Source organism: Gorilla gorilla, chromosome 5 (genome assembly GCF_029281585.2).
Source record: "Gorilla gorilla gorilla isolate KB3781 chromosome 5, NHGRI_mGorGor1-v2.1_pri, whole genome shotgun sequence".
Lineage (NCBI taxonomy): Eukaryota > Metazoa > Chordata > Mammalia > Primates > Hominidae > Gorilla > Gorilla gorilla.
The window spans coordinates 47,917,954-47,938,899 of NC_073229.2; the positions used below are offsets into that span (position 1 = coordinate 47,917,954).

A 20,946-nucleotide genomic window follows, 5' to 3' on the forward strand; every position below is an offset into this window, starting at 1 on the left:
ATATGATCCAGCAATCTCATTACTAGGTATTTATCCAAAGAAAAGAAAATCAGTATATCAAAGGGATACCTGCACACTCATGTTTATTGTGGCACTATTCACAATAGTTCAGATGTGGACTCAATCTAAGCATCCATCAACAGATAGATAAAGAAAATGTAGCATATATACACAATGGAGTACTATTCATCCATAATAAATTTGAGTTCATGGAAGTAAGACAGTAGAATAGTAAGGATTAGAGGCTGGGAAGGGGGCTGGGGAGAGGAGAGTGGAGAGAAGTTGGTTAACAGATACAAAGTTATAGCTACATGGGAAGAATAAATTCTAGTGTTGTGCAGCATTGCAGGGAGAATATAATTAACTATAATTTACTATACATTTTCAAAAAGCTAGAAGAGAGGATTTTGAATGTTCCAACACAAAGAAATGATAAGTGTTTGAGGTGACAGATATACTAATTACTCTGAGTTGATTATTATATATTATATACATGTATCAAAGTATCACTCTAGGCCAGGCACAGTGGCTCACGCCTGTAATCCCAGCACTGTGGGAGGCTGAGGCAGGCGATCACCTGAGGTCAGGAGTTCAAGACCAGCCTGGCCAACATGGTGAAACCCTGATTCTACCAAAAATACAGAAAATAACCAGGTGTGGTGATGTGCGCCTGTAATCCCAGCTATTTGGGAGGCTGAGGCAGGAGAATCGCTTGAACCCAGGAGACAGAGGATGCAGAGGCAGGAGAATTGCTTCAACCCAGGAGGCGGAGATTACAGTGAGCTGAGATCACGCCACTGCACTCCAGCCTGGGAGACAGAGCGAGACTCTGTCTCAAAAACAAACAAACAAAAACCTCTACATCCCATAAATATATACATTACATAGCACTAAAATTAAAAGAGAAAACACAAAACAAAAAAAGAAACCTACCAGTACCAATAGCATTTCCTATACTAGTTTCAAGCAGACACCATTTTCTCTCCCTTCCCTTGACCTTATCCCACCCCAGGGAGAGCTGCAATCTGAGTGCTCTGAGTCACTGAGGGCCAGGCTTCTGCTCTGAGGGCCACTTCTCTGGGTGCATTAGGAAAAGGCACCCCTCTGGGCAAACACAATGGATTTCAGCCCCACCACATCCTCAGCTGTGTGCCTCTGTTCCACACAGTAGGCATTCACACATGGCAGGGGCGTGGGGAGAGGAAGGAGAAGAGAAACGGGCAAAAGGAGATGCAGAAAATGACCCAGTCAAAGAGTATGACGAGAGAAATCTGAGAGAACAGAATGACATCTGGAGGAAAAGAGGGGGCCAGAGAGACATTCTGGACAAAATAAGAACAAGAGCTCAGAGCCCAGGAGTCAGGACATCTGGGCTCAAGCTGTGACCTGACACCCACCCCATGGCCTGGGACAAACTCCTTCCACTCTCTGGACCTCAGTGACTTCATCAGTAGGGGCTGGACTGGAAGGTCTAAAATCCCTGCCAGTCCTCATTCTGTACATCTGAATTCACAACAATGAGGAGCAGGTGGCCGCCTCCTTCTGCAGTCTGTCCCAGTGTACATACTGCAGAGTCTGCCTTGCTATCTCTCCCTCCTGGCTATTGCCCTGCCATTAGCCTGGGACTCCACCTTCCTAGAGATCCTGGGTGGCTCTGCTGCTGACAGACAGACCCAGCCACCCTAAACAGTGCAAGTGGGGGAATACCATCAGAGAGCCCCTCCCCTCCCAGCCTATGAGAGCAGGAAGGTTGAGCCCTCTACCCCTCCAAAGGGGGCTGGGTCCTCTTCAGGGTAAGTGTGATCCCCAGAGGCTCCCGGTGGGAGGAGATGTGGTGCTATTTCAGCTTCACAGCCAGTTCTTCAGCCCCAAACCCTCCCTTTCTCACTATCAAAGCCCCCTCCTCTAGGAGGTGCCCCGAGGCCCCCTTGTCTGCTTTCCATCTTGTTCTCTGTGTGGTAATCCCATGGGCCAAAGAAAACCTGGCCATCTCTGTCTCCCTTCCCCAGTTACCCTATCTCTTCCAGATCCTCTGGGTCTTTGAGAGGAGCTGCTGGTCAGCCCTCCCTCAGCCACCCCCAACCACAACACCATAAAAAGCTTCCACCAGCTGCTAAGTGTCTGCCAATGACTTGTTAAGAGGGCTTGTGATGGCAGTGATGAGGATGGAGGATGGTAAATGATATTAATAATCTTCCCTTTCATTTTCTACTATACCATTTAGTTTTTTGAACAGTTTTGTGTAAAAAGTTTATTTTTTGAAGTGACAGCATGCCAGTTATTTCATTTTATGCTCATGCAATCTACAGACTAATTGGCAGGGGTAAGGATTATCATCTCCATGTTTCAGATGACAAAACTGAGCCCCCAAGTCTTCTAAGGTCCTGCAAGTGAATGGCAGGGCTGGGACCCACCGTCCTGGTCCCTGGCGCCCTGCCCAGGGACGGCCTCTCACCTGCATGAGCTCTGCAGCTGGCTGCTGCGCCTTGCCCTCCAGTTCGGAGATGACCAGGGCCAGCCGGGCAAGCTCCCCGACGCCCCGGCTCTTGAACTTCTCCCTGCCCTCCGTGAGCTCCTGCTCCAGCTTCGCCAGCTGTTCCAGCAGGTGTTCCTCCCGCTCCCTCAGGAACTGATGACCCTGCTCAAACTCAGCCACAATGTACTGCCTCTGGTCCTGGAGCTTCTTCTGCAGGGGGCGGGAAGGGGAGAAGGGCTGACACCTCTGCTCAGGGTGGAGGGCCCAGTGCTGGAGGTGTGCAAGGCTGGCTCGTTCACCTCGCTACCCCCGTTCAGGAATTCTACAGGATCTGGAGTGGGAGGAGCTATAGAGGGTTCCTGGTCCACACTCCTCTTCTCAAAGAAGACTCCAGTAATGAATTAGTTCAGTTCACCCCACCACTATATGGTCAAAACCCCGTCTCCACCTGACTGGTCAGCCACAATCTGTTCTAGCTAAACCAGTACGCTCTGGGGCCCCTAGAGAAACTCTGTGGGTCTCACTCATGAGCCGACGCACTTTTCCCTCCTGGACAAAATCTGTCACCTCTTCCAGGAAGTTTTGCTTGATTAATGTCATCTAAGCCTGACCAGCCCTCTCTTCAGCACCCCACTGTTCAGTCTAAAATATCTATATGTACCCCACCCCTGCCATGTAAGACTGTATCCTGTTTCCTCAGCAAAATTGTGTGACGTCTGTGCTTAGGGACCATGTCCTTTCCTGCCTCCAAATCTCCTCCCCAGCTGGGGTTGGGGGAGTCCTCAGTGGCCCTGTTGACTGGTGCTGGGCTGGGGGCAGCCATGCACACTGAGGGCCTGGAGGGGTCCTTGGACTTGGCTGTCTCTAGTTTACTGTTTCCCTCTCCCTAGGCCTAATGACTCACCACTGGCCCTGACCCCACTACTCCTCCACTGCCCACTTCCTCAACATACACAGTTCCCCAGAAAATCAGAACCATTTGATCAGTTCCCCCCAACCCCATCTCTAATCAAGTACATAATGTGCTGCCTGTTTTCTAACTACAGTTGTCCCTTGGTATCAGTGGGTGATGGGTTCCAGGATCTCCCTCCCCAAGGATACCAAAATCCAAGGACGCTCAAGTTCTTATGTAAAATGGAATAATAGTTACATAAAATCTACTATATACTTTAAATTATCTCTAGATTACTTATAATGCCTAATATAATGTAAATGCTATATAAATAGCTGTTACACTGAATTGTTTAGAGAATAATGACAAGAAAAAAAATCTGTACATGTTCAATAGAGATGCTTTTTCTTTTTTCTGAATATTTCTGATCCATGGTTGGTAAATTCACCGGTACGGAACCCACAGATATGGAGGAGGTCCCACTGTACTGGCAACCATGATCCTGGGCCTGGACCTCACTACATACAGCGCCATCAGAATTGGCAGGCCTGCCTTAGCTGTTTTCTAGCCCTTCCCTCTCAGTTCTTACCCTGGAGCCAGCTCCCTCCTTCTAAACTCTCTCTGCTCTCAGGCAACCTTGTCTTTCTCTCTCTCTTTGAAAGAAAGAATGAAGCCACACCTTCTTCAGTCCCCTGGCAGAAGAGAACCAGCAGCTGGACATGGGCCCTGCCATCAAGGTGACAGTCACAGAAAACGGAAGGGACTCTAGCTGACATCCAGGCAGCCCACTTGTCTCTCAGACAAGAAACAGGCCCAAGACTACACGGCTCAGAAAGACAGCACTTGGGCTAAAACCCAGGTCTGCTACTGCCAGGCTGACGCCCATCCTCCCTGTGAGCAGCGCCTAGAAACACCTCCCAGCTGCCGCCTACTTGCCCAGGCTCACCCTGCCCTACACGGGCGCACCGCCTCAGGGCTTCCTGAAACAGCCTCACTTACCAGCGCGGCCAGGATATCAGCTTCTCCCTTTGCCTGGAAGCCCTGAATTTTGTCTCTGTCTCTCCTTAGGGTACTCAGGTGGTTCAGGATTTTTTCCTGTGGAAAAACAAGCAGTGGCAACAGGTGGATGCTCTGGGCTGGGGCAGGAAGGGAGACTCAGGCTGAGTCCTCTGAGGACTGCAAGGTGGAGCGTCCAGAGAAGGTGGCAAGGCACCATCGGGGGTGAAGAGGGCTTACCCTGTGGGGCTGGGCGGCCTTCTCCATGAGGACGGCCGTGTGGGGCCTGTGCTCCCGGGACTCCCGGCACATCACGCACAGCAGCTTCCCGTCGTCCTCACAGTAGTAGTGCAGCTTCTCTCGGTGTCGCTCGCACAACTTCGCGTCCTGCTGCTCCCGGGTCACCTCTCCCGGCTGCCTGCCCTTGTCCACCTTCAGCCGCTCAATGTTCTCCACCAGGCTGGCCAGTTGCCACACGGGTCGGATGTTCTCCTTCTTAAAAGGCTTCTTGCAGAGTGGGCAGACGGGGCGGCTCCCTGAGATGGGGCGGACATCTGTGGTGCAGATGCGGCAGAAGACGTGGCCACAGTCAATGGTCACAGGGTCCCGCAGGTAATCGAGACAGATGGAGCAGGTCACCTCCTCTTCCAGGCTCCGTAGTGGGGCTGACGTGGCCATGGTATCCTTAGTTCAGAGAGGTCTCCGTTCACTGGTGAGGACTTCTCCTTGGAGACGCGACATAGAGTCAGGAGCAAGCACAGTAAAGGGGCAAAGGTGGCAGCCTGCACAGGGCTGCCAGCTCCAGCACTCAGTCAATCGACAGACACCACCAGCTCCTACAAGGCTCACACAATGTCAAAGAGAAGAGGACCTTATAGATCTAGTCCAACTCCCTCATTGTACAGATAAGGATATGGAAACCCAGGAAGATTAGCTTGGTAGAGTGAAGAGCAGGACAGCCACTAGCCTGTACGTTGCTGTTGGGAGAGCCTCAACACCCTTTCCTTCTATCTGTTGGAAAATCGCTGTAATGCACCAACTGTAATAAAAAATCACTCACTACCTGCTGGGAAACTCATAATGATACACATATAAATCTACAATGTCTACTGTGGACACAGTGCTCCTTCACTCAACTGTGCAAAGCACAAGACACACGAGCAGTCATGGGGGTCCTGACAGAGTCAAGAGACTGCCCGTTTTTTTTTTTGGTTTTTTTTTTTTTTGAGATGGAGTCTTACTCTGTCGCCCAGGCTGGAGTGCAATGGCGTGATCTCAGCTCACTGCAACCTCCGCCTTCCAGGTTCACACCATTCTCCTGCCTCAGCCTCCCGAGTAGCTGGGACTACAGGCGCCCACCACCACGCCTGGCTAATTTTTTGTATTTTTAGTAGAGACGGGGTTTCACCGTGTTAGCCAGGATGGTCTCGATCTCCTGACCTCGCGATCCACCTGCCTCGGCCTCCCAAAGTGCTGGGATTACAGGCGTGAGCCACTGCACCCGGCCAAGAGACCCCTTTTGTTTGCTCCTCAAGGTTTCAGGTTTCAAGAACTAAGAGAGGGCAATGTGACATGGCTCACCCTGTAAATCCAACACTTTGGGTGGCTGAGGCAGGAGGATCACTTGAACCGAGGAGTTTGAAACCAGCCTCAGCAACATAGTGAGACCCTGTCTCAACTAAAAACATTTAAAAATTTTTAAAAATACCCCAGTGTAGTAGCGTACATCTGTAGTCTCAGCTACTGAGGAGGCTGTGGCAGAAGGATTACTTGAATCTGGGAGGTGGAGGCTACAGTGAGCCATGATTGTACCACTACACTCCAGACTGGGCAACAGAATAAGAGACTGTCTCAAAACAAAAAACCAGAAAACATTAAAAAACAAACAAACAAAGAGCACTGAGGTTCTTTACCAAAACTTGAGAAGCATCAGGAAGCTTCAGGAGTCTGACTGTCAGCATTTCCCTTTGTGAGTATTTCCCTGGGCTGTTCTACAGTTTGGGTTTAATTTGCTTCCCCTAGAAGGCTGGACTCTAAACACAGCCCTCCAGAGGAGCACAGCTTAGCCTCAGTGGACTTGTTCTTGGCTGTAACTGCCTCGTCTAGATGGCAGGAATCCTCAGGTGGCTGTGGCTGCTATGTGCTGTGAGGCCTTGGCTTGTACAGGGAGCGGGGACACACAGAAAGGACTCTGCTTCTGTTTACCTTTGTAGTCCTGGCCCAGTTCCAGGCTGAGGTTATGAGCCTCAGTACATCTAACCCAAGACCAGCCTCCTGCCCCTGACTCTGTGTGACAATACAGAAGTCACTTAAGTACTGAGCCTCAGTGTATCCATCTGTAAAATGGGAAGAGTGATACTTACCTTTAAGGGTTTCTAAGCAGGTCATGTGAAAGAATTACGGGAAAAGTGCTAAGCACAAGCCTGGACAGAAATCTAGGAGAAAACCCACAACCCCTGGTTTCCAAATCCAGTGAGTGTCCAAACCACAAACAAAGAGTTAAATTCAAAAGTGGCAGCAAAAGAGGAAGTGAGCAGAACCAGCCACAGTGACACACGTGCTACAGAGTTCAACAACATCGTCACGGGGCAGTACCTGGAGGACTTGCTCTCCTATAGATCCATGGAAGGCAACTAGAGCAGCGCTGGGAAGACAACCAGCAGGGCACAGAGGTGACTGCGAGGCTGGAATGAAGCAACCTGAATTACAGGCAAATCAATACTATTAATGATTATGTATGGTGAAAGTCCATCGCAACAGAGTTCAGTGGCCTCTGTCAGTAGTGACATTAATGGGACAGAAATAAAACCCCCAGTCTATAAGACCCAAGAGTAAACAAAACAGGGATATAACGTCCACTCATTGAGGGTCTAGTACAATAATACATAAAAGTGTTTTATAACGTAAAAGGACTACATAAATATAAGAGACTCTTATAGTGCTGATAATAAATTCCAACTGGAAGCACTAATGGATCTAGGTATGTGTGACTTTAAGAGACATAATGAGGGGAAAATCAAGCACCTTCAAAGCTCAAATGAAGGAATCAAGGAATTTAACTGTCAAGTGAAAGTAATATCAAGTTCCTACATGTTAGTAATGCTGGTAGAAATGCTAGGAATTGGCCGGGCGTGGTGGCTCACGCCTGTAATCCCAACACTTTGGGAGGCCGAGGCAGGTGAATCACAATGTCAGGAGATTGAGACCATCCTGGCTAACACGGTGAAACCCCATCTCTACTAAAAATACAAAAATTACCCAGGTGTGGTGGCATGCACCTGTAGTCCCAGCTACTCAGGAGGCTGAGGCAGGAGACTCAATCACCTCAAACCGGGAGGCAGAGGTTGCAGTGAGCTGAGATCGTGCCATTGCACTCCAGCCTGGGTGACAGAGTGAGACTCCATCTCAAAAAAAAAAAAAAAGAAAGAAATGCTAGGAATTGCCTGGTCCAACTCCTTGGCTTTACTGTTGAGGAAATAAGCCTGGCTCAGCACTTTTTCAGTTGTAACATACTGCAAGTGTTTGGAAAGAGGAAAAAGGAGTGGTACTGGGCGTGTCTGTGGGCTTTCAAGCCCTTTATCATGCCGCTTTGCCAAATGGCCTAGAAGTTTAAAAGCTGAGGTTTTTCTTTGTTGAAGGATAGCCTGTGTTATCTTTGGGTTGGGAACTTATTTTGCAATTTACTTGCAAAATAAGAAGAATAAAAGGACTATGAAGAGCTCAGCTACAGCTCTTCTTCCATGCAAAACAGGACACCTCATCACCCAGGCTCCATGCTGGGGTTTGATGGTCTCTAAACCTCCTGAAACTATCTAAAAATTATTGCATATGTACTAGATACCTAAAATTGTCTGGGGATTACAGAAGAATAACCTGTAAGATTAATCAGCAAATAAGTAGAAGAGGGATAACAGAATTAGAAAATCATTTTGCGACTGCCATTATAATAGCACAAGGATCATCAACAGATGCTAAAACTATTAGGTGAAAGGTTTTGGGGGATGAGATAGTACCCATGGTGCCAAAGCACCAACGAATGGGTTACTTCCTGACATACCTTCGTAAGGAAGAGATCCAGTGGTTATCTTAACTAAGTGACCAAATCCAGCATCATCAGCAGACGGGGCAAAGTGGCATGTGCTTTCTGGCATGGCACTATATGAATCACACAACATTACCTATGAAGTTTTTGTGCCAAAAATGTTTGACTTGAATGAATCTAGTCAAGATTTTAGATCTAACTTCCAGTTTATAAAAAATATAAAGGAAAGGAATACTCTGATGTATGTTACAACTGAAAAAGTACCGATGGAGGAATTAAACCACACCATGAGGAAAGAACCAGATAAATCCAGAATGCTGGACATTGCACATGGCAACTGGCCTAGTCTTTTAAAAGGTCAATGTCATAAAAAAAACCTTCGAAAGAACTGCTTTTGATTTTTACAGACTAAAGAGAAATAATAACCAAATGCAATACGTGAACCTTGATTGGATCCTGTAAAAAGAAAAAAAAGGTTATAAAAATAGTCTTGGAACTATTGTGGGAAATCTGTAAGTAGACTGGGTGTTGGATCATATTAAAAAATTATTTCCTTTCTTTTTTTTTTTTTTTTTTTTTTTTGAGACAGGGTCTTACTCTGTCCCCCAGAGTGCAGTGGAACTATCTTGGCTCACTGCAACCTCTGCCTCCCTGGCTCAAGCAATCTTCTCATCTCAGGCTCCCAAGTTGCTGCAACAACAGGTGCATGCTACCACACTTGGCTAATTTTCAAAGGTTTCTGTAGAGAAGAGTTGCCACTATATTGCCCAGGCTGGTCTCAAACTCCTAGGCTCAAGCCATCCTCCCACCTCAGCCTCCCAAAGTGCTGGGATTATAGGCATGAGCAACTGCACCATGTCTAAAATTATTTTAATGGTATTTACTGAGGTTATGTATGAGAGTGCCTATACTTCTTATTTATTTATTAATATATTTATTTATTTTTGAGATGGAGTTTTTCTCTTGTTGCCCAGGCTGGAGTGCAATGGCGCAATCTGGCTCACTACAACCTTCGCTTGCCAGGTTCAAGCGATTCTCCTGCCTCAGCCTCCCTAGTAGCTGGGATTACAGGTGCCCACCACCACATCCGGCTAATTTTTTGTATTTTTAGTAGAGACGGGGTTTCACCAGGTTGGCCAGGCTGGTCTCAAACTCCTGACCTCAGGTGATCCACCTGCCTTGGCTTCCCAAAGTGCTGGGATTACAGGCGTGAGCCACCGCGCCCGGCTGAGAATACCTGTATTTCTAGGCAATGGATGCTGTAGTATTTAGAGCTCCATGTCTCCCACCTAATTTGAAATGGTTCCTTTCTTTCTTTTTTTTTTTTTTTTTGAGACAGGGTCTTACTCTGTCCCCCAGAGTGCAGTGGAACTATCTTGGCTCACTGCAAAGCAAAATAAAAAGCTAGAAAAGTTTTCTGGGGAGGGAGCTATAGTTTTCTATCACATTCTTAAAGAGGTCTGTAGTAACCATCAAAAATGGTTAAATCACTGATACAGAGATCATGGTGCTTGACACCTTGTAGAAGCTCAATACACATTTACTGAACAAGTGAATGGATTCAGGGGAACTGCAAACAATGTTAGTTGTATAGAACCATTTATTTTTGAGAGTCTGCCATAACTAGATAAACGAAACACAGTACCACTTCTATCACCAATCCCTTCCCTTGCTTATACAGCCTCCTTCTGAGGAAACTGAGGCTCAGCAGGGTTAAGCAACTTGCCCAAGAGCACATGGCTAGGAAGCAGTGTCTGGTGCCAAGGCCTCCGCTCAATCCACTACACTCTCTTCCCTACCCAGGCACACTGTAAAATGGGGTCTAATACCAGCTCCTTTGTTAGGAAGCTCAGATGAGGTCATCTACATGGAAGGGCTTTGTAAGCGGAGTAATGCTGACAAAAGAAAGGGGGCATATATTCTGCTGATACTGACCAAAAGCACCCTAGCCTTAGCTATGACAAACTTTCACATATGGGGTGAGCAATAAAGTGTCCCTGTTGGACAGTAGTTTTCCTTCTTAGTGATGGAGGATCTCAAGATTTCAGAATTAGGAGAAATGAGGTTGAGTATGAGAGATGTGAGCAGACCAGAATAACCACTCCCCTTCCCCATACACAATTCTGTCAGGTCCAATGCAAAATTCACCCTCTCCAAAAACTCTTCCCCAACTTGCCACACCCTGCTGTGGTTCTGCCCTTTTATGCCTTCAGTATATTCTCTGTGATTATCTCAACAGGTTTCCACAATAAGAGGTAAAACCATTACCGTTCTCTCCATTCCTGACTCCTGGGCAGACAGAAACCAAAATTAGAGCCAAAAAAAAAAAAAAAACCTCAGAGATGACCCACTCCACCCCCACTCCCTTTACTCAGATGAGAATTCTGAACCTGAAGAAGTCACTTCATGAACTCCCTTGCACCAGAGGTCACACATCCCTGCTAGGGGTGAGGGGGCATTTTTCTGTCTCTTCAATAAACCAGAAGCAGCCGGGCGCGGTGGCTTCTGCCTATAATCCTAGCACTCTGGGAGGCAGAGGCGGGTGGATCACCTGAGATCGGGAGTTTGAGACCAGCCTGACCAACAAGGAGAAACCCCATCTCTACTAACAATACAAAATTAGCCAGGTGTGGTGGCGCATGCCTGTAATACCAGCTACTGGGCAGGCTGAGGCAGGAGAATTGCTTGAACCTAGGAGGCGGAGGTTGCAGTGAGCTGAGATCACGCCAATTGCACTCCAGCCTGGGCAACAAGAGCAAAACTCCATCTCAAAAAATAAAAATGAAAAAATAAACCAGAAGCTAGCTGCAATTCTATAGAACCAGGAAGATGCAACAAACAAGCCCTGCAATGTCCTGGTACCCTCCTCACAGGCAGAACTGCAGACACTCCCTACCTTTCTCTAAGAGGTTCCCTTTTCCCTGAAATCCACCCCTCCCCTATAAGTCTCTGGACCTCATAAATACCTAATCTGCATATGTCAACAGACTGGTCAAGGTGACACCATGTAATTTCAAGATGTGGATGCATGCACGATTATTGGCTCCAAGAATAATCACTATGAGCTGCAAAAACTAGCTGAAAGCCGGGCACGGGGGCTTGTGCCTGTAATTCCAGCACTGTGGGAGGCTAAGGCAGGAGGACTGCCTGAGCCCAGGAGTTTGAGACCAGCCTGGGTAACATAGTGAGACATTGTCTCCAAAAAAAGAAATTAGCTGAATTAGCTGGGTGCGATGGCGCATGCCTATAGTTCCAGCTACTTAGGAAGTTGAGGCAGGAGGATCTCCTGAGCCCGGGAAGTTGAGGCTGCAGATAGCCATGACTGCGCCACTGCACTCCAGCCTGGGTGAAACTCTGGCCTGCCTCCGGCTCCTAGATGCCACCCAGAGAGGTGCCCTGGTAGACACTGAATCCCAAATGTGGACTCTGGGGCCCAAGAAAGTAAATGGAGAGGCCTGGGTTTTCATCCTGGCCTCCAGGGTACCAGTTCAGGCCTCTCTTGAGTATCCCAAGCTGCTTCTCAAGCATATGTCTGGACCTCCAAACAAGAGCAAAGCACCTGTAATCCCAAAGCACTTAGCCTAGAGCTCCATTCCCTGTGGGTACTCCATTTAAGGGCTCCTGGGTCCCAGATTAATCCCCGTATTTTAATCTGAGATAAGCAAACTCTCCATGGGGTAAACTTCCGTGAGACACCTCTAACAAACCTGGAGAGGCCAGAATTCGGGGCAAAAAGCAAGTGATCTGGATGTGCATACTAGGAGTGACTGCACCCCTACTGGCCAGGCCAAAGGCCTGGATCCCAGGCTGTCCCAGGAGATCCCAGTGACTGTGGATGATGCGTTCCTGTGGTCACACTTGGCTTACTTTCCCCACGGAGCTGAGCATCAGTGGTGCTCTGAAGCACAGTGCAGGCCACAAAAACTACCAGAGCTCTGAACGCTAGAAATCCCCACAGGGCTCAAAGAGGGGCAGGAGGTAGCAGCCAGCTGGGAGGTGGATGAGACAAGGCGTTAAATTGCCCTGGTCTTGCAGCTGACCCACAGGGGAAAATTGAGGGTTCTTCATATTTGTGCCAGAATATCTGTCTAATGTTGAATCATGAACCAAGCTCTCTCGTCTAAAATATTCCTAAGTGTCACTTGGTGCTTTGCACCAAATATAGGAAGGAATCCTTTATCATCTTGTGGAATGGTTCAAACCTTGACTACACATCAGATTTGTAGTCTTCAAACTGGTGAGTCTTCAAAACATACCCAGACCAACTGACTTAGAATCTCCAGAGGTGGCCCAGGCTCTGGTATTAAAAAACAAACTTCCCAGGAGATTCTAAAGTCTATCCAGGACTGTGAATCACTAGAACCCCTTATTTACAGAGGAGGAAAGTGAGTGCCAGAGCCTCGGACTCATTTGCCCAGCAGCAGAGCTGGCTGGCAGCAAGGCCAGCACTAGCACGAGGTGGGGTGAGGTGCACCTCCCAGCTCTGGGCTCCTTCCATTCCACCATACACTGCACTTTGGTGCCTGGAAAATGAACTCTTCCCTGCCCATATGGAGTGCTGTGGAGGGTTAGCCTCACAGGCAGAGGAAATCATCTGCCGGAGAAAGGGTAGCGGTGAATTTGAGGAGCTGACAATTGGCCACAGGTGCAGTGCAGTGAGGCGAGCAGAGGAAGGGTGGAGAAACAGGAGGGAACAGATTATGCAAGACTGTGACCCAGGTTAAGAATTTTGGACTTTATCCTAACAGCCCTGGGAAGCCATTGAGGGTTTAAGCAGCAGGATGTTAAAAGTTATTCAACAGCTAGCAGATGTTTATTAGGTGCCGACTATGTGTCAGGCACCGAGGTTACAGCAGAGAACAAAAGTGGCAAACTCCCTGTCCTACCAGAACTTACATCCAGTGACCTGAGGAATCCTTTAGAAGCTGAAACCAGATCCAACTGTGGGATCATCAAACCCTCAAGGGTTTCCTGATTTACATAAACCTCCTCTCCCCTTTGCTGCCCCAGTGCTGCAGCCACTCTGGCCTTTTGATCCTCAAACACACTCGGTCACGTGTTCAACTGCCAATCTGCCCAGGTGACCAACCAGGTTAAACCCCTCAATGGCTTTCTGGTGCTCCAGGAATAAAGTCAAAACTCCTGTCCTTCCTTTCTTCTGTGAGGAGGCTGTCCCAGGAGATCCTAGCTGGATTCCCAGATAATCATGGCCCAGCCTGTGTCTCCAGGCTCATTTCCTGCCACTCCCCACCTCAAACTCACAGCCAAACCAAACCGCTCTCCATGCCTCAAAGTGCTATGCTCTTTCCTGGCTAAGCCCTTTGACAATGTAATTCCTTCTGCCTAGAACACCATCCCTTTCCCACTTAGCAAATGCCTTTTCTAGCTTGAAGTCTCAGCTGAAAGCCACCTCCTCTGGCAATTCTTTCCTGACCTGTCAGATTGGGTCCACATGTAGTCTAGTTATACAGCCCCAAAACACCCCATGCTGCACCCTGTACTTCTCTGCAATTTTAAGTCCTGACTTATTAGTGTAATTACTCGCTTAACACCAGCTTTTTCCATGAAACAAGGAGAGAGATTGTGTCTGTGTCTGTCTTATCCCCAGAATCTACATAGTACTTGGCACAGAGTAGACAATAAAAACTGACTGAGAAAACAAAGCACAAGCACAGAGTATCTGACACAAAGAAGATGCTTCCTACACATCTGCTGAAGGAATGCGAACAATCTTAGCCACCTGCCCTTTCTCTCCAGCAAGATGGTAGTAAATTGGTAGAGAGAGAAGCAATTTCTTCATATTCCCTGTAGCAGCAAGAACAGTGGGCTGCACGTCACCAGCAAATCATCGTATCCAAGGTTTCGCTCCAGGAACTTACAGAAACCAGGAGAAGAAAAAGCTGTGTCTGAGAAAATGGTTGTTGTGGAGTAAATTGTAATAGTGAGAATCACTCCTTCCCTTTTCTTTAGTTTTAGACCTAGGTATACACCCCATAAACAACAGAGTTTATTTTCTCAGGTTTTGAGCCTCGAATGAATGGAATTTTTTTCCTTTTTTTTTTGCATGTATTTGGGTGGGGGGCTGTCAACATGTTTGTGAGGCTCATTCATGTGATTATGAGCTGATTTTATTTAATTGCTGCTCTGTAACTATACAATTTTTAATGCAGTCTACTGATAGCCATATGAGTTGTTTCCAGTTTGGGACAATTACAAACACTGCTTCAGTGAATATTTCTGCATACATGTTCTAGCACACACAGGCAAGATGTACCCTCAATTTGACTAAGCAGGCCAAACTGTTTCCAAAGTGACTGTAGTGCTATGTAGTCTGCCCAGCAGGCTATGAGCACTCATGATGCCCCACAGCCTCACCAACACCTGATAATATCAGCTTTAATTTTTGCCACTCTGGAGGATGGGATATAGAATGTGTGTGTGTGTGTGTGCACGTGTGTGTGTGTGTGTGTGTGTGTGTATTTAACTCCCCAAAAGGAAACAGCATGAGACAGGCCCAATAACAGGCCAAGGAATCTTATAGCAGCAGACCAGATATTGTGCTCCTCGACCCAACCAGTAAATGCTGTAAATGTTTATCTTTGGGGAGAGAAGGGGAAGGGCCCACCCAGCTTCTGTTCTTCTTTCCCTTGGTAACTTACCATCTATGAGTTAGTGAGATGGAGACATTCTAACCATTAATCCAGGGAAAGGGAGGAATCTAAGCCATCAGCAAGGGAGTTAGTGCTTTTCATCAAATTTGAGACACCTGTGACATCACATTTTAGCATCTCTGAAATGTGATCAATTGCATGTCATAATTTAACTGGCAAAATATTTTTTTGATGTGGAGCATAAAATAAGGGCACATAAAAGATTTGGTGGTGCTGTAGTTTGAACATGTCCCCCAAAAGTTCACGTGTTGGAAACGTAATTGCCAATGTAACAGTATTAAGAGATGGGGTCTTTAAGACGTGCCTGGGTCATGAGGGTGGAACTCTCATGAATGGATTAATGCCTTTCTTGCAAGAGTCCACTGGCCTCCAGAACCGTGAGCTGAATAAACATCTGTTGTTTACAATTTACCCAGTCTATGGTATTCTGTTACAGCAACAGAAAATGGATTAAGACAAATAGCATCTTAGATTTGGTGAGATGTGGCATATTTCCTAAAAAGTGCTGCCAGGATCATCCTTCTGGCACACAGGATCTCATCTTTGTTATTCTCCTGCTTCAATCTCCTAGCTGAGGCTGGGTTTGGTGCCTCATGCCTATAATCCTAGCACTGTGGGAGGCTGAGGCAGGAGGATCCCTTGAATCCAGGGGTTCAAGACTAGCCTGGCCAACATAGTGAGAGACTGTCTCTAAAATAAAATAAATAAATAAAAATAAAAATAAAAATAAAAACAAACACACCAAAAAAACTCCTACTAGCTGAGGTCAAAACTGCACAGGTGGCCAGGCACGGTGGCTCACGCCTGTAATCCCAGTACTTTGGGAGGCCGAGGCGGGCAGATCATGAGGTCAAGAGATCGAGACCATCCTGGCCAACATGGTGAAACCCAGCCTCTACTAAAAATACAAAAATTAGCCGGGCATGGTGGCACGCGCCTGTAGTCCTAGCTACTCGGGAGGCTGAGGCAGGAGAATCGCTTGAACCCAGGAGGCGGAGGTTGCAGTGAGCTGAGATCACGCCACTGCACTCCAGCCTGGGTGACAGAGCGAGACTCCGACTCAAAACGAAAAAAAAACTGCACAGACATCCTCCCCTGCCCTGCATCCGGCTAGCCCCAACTTACCCATCCAGCCCCAAATCCCTCCTCGTCCTACCTAATTCTCTGGCCAATTAGATACACTGAACCAGGAAGACAGCCCCTTCTTCACTCCCCACTCTCCACCCATTCCCTTGTACATGCTCTTCTCTCCAGTCCAGCGCATCCTTGAAGGCTTGAATACAATTTGTCCCCTTATCTGTGAGGTGTTTCCTGTACCCATCCCATCTCTGAGTTGAATGTATCCCTCCTCCTGCAGCTTTGCATATACTGTATTTCTACAATAGCACTATCACAGTGCTTCATACAGTAGCACCCCCCATCCGCTAAAGATACATTCATACAGGAGTCCCCTCAATCCTCAGGAGATGCATTCCAAAACCCCCAGTGGATGTCTGAAACCTGTTTCTCCTACACATACACACTCGTAATAAAGTTTATAAAGTAGGCACAGAAATAGATTAACAATAATAACACAACAGAATAACTATAACAACATACTGTAATAAAAGTTATATGCATGTGGTCTCTCTCTCTCTCAAACTATCTTGTACTGTACTTACCCTTCTTGTGATGAAGGAACAGTGGGAGGGCAAGAGATTTCATCATGCTACTCAGAACAATGCACATCTAAAACTTATGAATTGTTTACTTCTGGAATTTTCTGTTTACTGTCTTTGGGCTGAGGTTGACCATGGGTAACGGAAACCACGGAAAACTAAGCCATGGATAAGTGGCTGTAATTGATATTTTTATCTGTCTTCTCTCCCACCAGAATGTGAACCCAAAGGTCATGCCTCACTGACCTTTTTATCTCCAATATCTGGCACAAAGTAGGGGGTCTGCAAATGTTTGTGAAATGAATGACCTCCTCTAATTCCAGAGCCCTGCCATCTCCATTCTTCCCCCTTTCATTACACACCCCCCTTTCCCACATTAAAATTCTGCTTCAGCAGCAGGCTTCCAGGGCTCTCTTTAGATTAGACATTCTTGCCCACACACATTACCTAGATCTCTCCTGGCCTCCCTCCATACACACACAATTTTGGGGGGAAGAACAAAATTCCATTTCTATAAAGCTGGCAAAATCTAATTCATCCTGATGCCAGCCAATTTATGTTTTTGTCTTCTGAAACCAACTTCCCATTCTCCGTGTCTTTTCTATTCTGATCCTGGGGGGTCCAAGTCTGAAGTCATTCCAAGAAGCCTCAATACACACCATGGACTCTCTTCGGGGGTTTGCAGTGTCTTCTGTGGTGATCACACACAATCTGAGTTCAACCTGTTACTCCCCTGCAGGAAGTGATATCTAAGAAGTCACCCACTGCCTTAGGCCTTCAGTCTCCTTACCTCTTAACAAGGTGAAAATATTTTGCCAAGTTTACCAGGCTATTTGAGGTTGAGGCAAGGTCACATAAGTACGAGTGTCTCATTAGCAAAAAGCTCTATAAAAATACTATGAAAGAGCACAGGAGCCAATGTGAAAAGAGCTCCCAACAGCCAAAGCCACAGTAATTTGAGCAACAAAATAAAGTAGTATTGGATTATAAACCAAAGTATAAAATAAATGTCCCTGAGTCTACACTGAAATTAATGATTGAATAAATTAATAAATGGGGGAGAAGAGAGAAACAAATCTTCTGCAAATAATAATATGTAGATACTTGCCCTCAAGAAGGGGGAATATAACTCTCGGCTCCCTAGGTATGGGCTGCACTTAGTGACTTCCTTCTAAAGAGGACAATACACGCAAAGAGTGGAAAAGACACTAACTGTACAGTGGAGAAACCTGAAAAACACTATCTCACCCAAATCAATATTAAGTCATAAATCATGTTAGTACATGCCCTTGACACGATGGGATGATAATGGCAATCTACCTCTGTGGTCTTCCTCCCAGTTACCCATAAGCCCAGTCTTAGGAGAAAAACATCAAATTCCAATAGAGGGGCATCCTACAACATACACGACCAGTATTCTTCAATACTGTCAAGGTCATCAAAACAAGTCTGAGAAACTCCCACAGCCAAGAGGAGCATAAGGAGACATGACAACTAAATGTAATGTGGTAACCTGCATGGGATCATGAAACAGAAAAAGTACTGAGGTAAAAACTAAGGAAATCTGAACACACTATGGACTTTGGTCAATAATAATGTATTGATATGGGTTAACTGCAACAAATGTACCACACTGAGGTAAGATGTTAATAACAGGGGACCCGGTTTGGAGCGTGTGGGAACTTTGTACTATCTTCTCAATTTTTCTGTAAATCTAAAAGTGTTGTAAGAAATAAAGTCTACTTAAACAATAAAATTGCAATTTTTGAAACATAAAAAGCCTATTTTTTTTAAAGGTGATTTTTTTGAACTTGGGGAAAAACATGTTAGGGATTATGATTTCAGCTAAGAGTTAAAAACAGGAGGTTAAGGCATGCATAAACGAATGTCATTCTCCCCTCTTTTGAAGTACACACAAATCGTGGTGTCAAAATTTGAAATCTACTGGAGATTTGGAAGTGTGTCCCTCCCATTTACTCCACAGAGTTAAATTTACACTTTTTTTCTAAGGCCAAATAGGGAGAAAATCAGTAAGAAAAATGCTAATGAGCTGGAAGGAGTGAAAGCACAGCTCCAAGTATTTGTGGCTAAACCGGTTTACTCCGAACAAAAAAAAAAAGAAAAAAAGAAAGAAAGAGAAAGAAAGCATGACACTTTGGTCAGGGAGCTGGATTAGTCGCCTATCTACCAGGCTCCAAGCAACCGGACGGTCATCCAGGCCCCGCTTACTTCTGGTTCCGCAGACTAGAATGGATGGGAGTCTGAGTAGGATACCAGAAAGCGAGAAAGACCCAAGAGGAGGGGGAGAATGGAAGGACAAACAAACAGGAGGGATCTGGCTGGCAGGGAGGACGCAGCGAACTTGACCCCCTCCTGAGCCCGTCCGGGGGCCTGGCCCCGTTTTGAACCCGGGCCCGGCGGCTGCGTTGGGTCGCCCCAAACCCGGGGAGCGTACGAGACTGTTGCTTCGCTGTATGTCTCATCTGCACCCCCTACTCACCGGTCCCGAGCTCCGGGCCGCGAATCCCGGCCGGCGCCCCTCCTCTCTCACGGCGGTCTGTTCCGGGTCCCGCTCCTGCACGAGCAACCAGCGCGACAGCTCGTCCCCTCCCCGTAATCTCCCGGCTATTCGGGGCCCTTCGCCGAGATTTCTCCCGGACCAGCCCCGGGATTGGCTCCTGCAGAACTTCGCCGTCCAATGGGAACCTTAGTCTCTTTTACGTCACTGATCACCGGGCAAATCCCCAGACAGCCGCGGGCGGTGGGGCACCAGGGGCAGCGAAATGGAAACTGAAATCAGGCGGGACCGAGGCTGCGCCAAGAGCCGCAGCCTGAGTTTGGCGCGTAATTGGGGTGGCCTGTTACACGGTCTAAGGGAGTAAATGCTAAGGCTTAGGAGTCACCTACGTAGGACTCTTGAAAGGGCAATAATCCCCTTTCCACCTCTCGAGACCCCTCACTGCCCAACTCCGGCCTTATACTGGATCAGGGTCCGAGGGCGCTTTGAGGGGAAGGTGGCGCTCGCCAGGTGCTCAACATTAAATACGAAGTCCCCTCCCCTAACGTGGCCTAAATTTGCTTCCAGGACAAAGCAGGATTTTAGCAAGCAAATACTCTCAGAGACCTATTTACGAAAATTATTACTTCCTAGGTAAAATAACGTTCAACCAGACAGCCATTGTCGCCATTCGACGGAAGGAAAAACTGAGGTTCCAGGAGCTTAAGGGTCTGGGCCCAGTTCAGGGGGGTTGTTTCCGCTCCTCGACGCTGAATTTAGAAACCAGAGGCTACAAAGCGGGCCGAGACTTGGGTTCCGCAGGTCCTTGGTGGGGAGGTTTCCAGGAGGCTCGGGCGCGCCCCCGCCCACGGCCCCGGAAGCTGACGCCGCCGAAGCGTACGCCGCTGCCCAGCCTGCGCTCGCTTCCTGCTCTGCCTGCAGCCGCCGCGTCCTGTCCAGCGGCAGGGCCATGCCCTGTGCTGCGGTCGCCGTGTCCCAGGCGCCGCCGCGTCAAGATCCCCGTCTTTCCCGGCCAGCCAGGCGACAGCGGCATTCAGCTCGTGCACTGGGCTGGCAGCAGGCTGGGAAGAGGCGGCGCAGGTTCTCCGGGTCAGCCAGTGCCCTGCTCCTAAGGGTAGAGATCTAGCTGGGGACACTGGTCGTCCGCCTAGGCAGTGGTGAGAGGGTGGGCTACAGTTGTTTGGGTATTCATGAATGGAGGAACTCAGGGTCCTAGACCCTAAAACCTGCTGAATCTTCACCCCTCCTCCGCTGGGGGTAGGGAAATTTGCACTGCATTTAAGCAATGTATAGTGGAGTGGGTGGGACATTCAGAAGAAACCACAACCACATTTAACACCCCGCGTCCTTCCCTTCTCCCCCAGCCCGGCATTTTGTCTTTTTCCCCTTTGTCCAGCAGTATAACTCACGCCGCCCCTCCGGGCTGGGAGGAGTGTAGACCTCACCTGCTGAGCACAACTCTGGCGGGCCTGTGCTCTGGAGGTGGTCTCAGCACCTACCTAGACCCTCTTGATACCTGCTTTTTTAGTTGGTGTTGTGGGAAGAAAGTGTGTTTAACATGCTCCTTAAATAATGCTCTGCCGCCGAGCGCAGTGGCTCACGCCTGTAATCTCAGCACTTCGGGAGGCCGAGGTGGGCGGATCACAAGGTCAAGAGATCGAGACCATCCTGGCCAACATGGTGAAACCCCGTC

General features: G+C 47.7%; 1 protein-coding gene across 7 annotated transcripts in view; it reads right to left on the reverse strand.

The window, feature by feature from the left end:
* The window catches only part of TRIM26 (tripartite motif containing 26), a 29,568-nt gene extending 9,458 nt beyond the window's left edge, over nt 1-20,110 (reverse strand). Inside the window, exons 1-5 of one of the 7 annotated variants that reach the window (XM_019028741.3) lie at nt 19,236-20,110; nt 6,960-7,063; nt 4,605-5,089; nt 4,368-4,463; nt 2,456-2,686 (exon numbers count right to left, since the gene is read on the reverse strand). In XM_019028741.3, coding sequence (XP_018884286.1) covers nt 2,456-2,686; nt 4,368-4,463; nt 4,605-5,042 — 765 coding nt within the window. In that variant the 5' untranslated portion in view covers nt 5,043-5,089; nt 6,960-7,063; nt 19,236-20,110. Of the gene's footprint in view, nt 1-2,455; nt 2,687-4,367; nt 4,464-4,604; nt 5,201-6,959; nt 7,711-19,235 lie in introns of those variants that run through there. The other 6 variants (XM_055389901.2, XM_055389903.2, XM_019028742.3 and 3 more) reach the window with 6 other exon arrangements.
* Nucleotides 20,111-20,946: the final 836 nt, after the last annotated feature.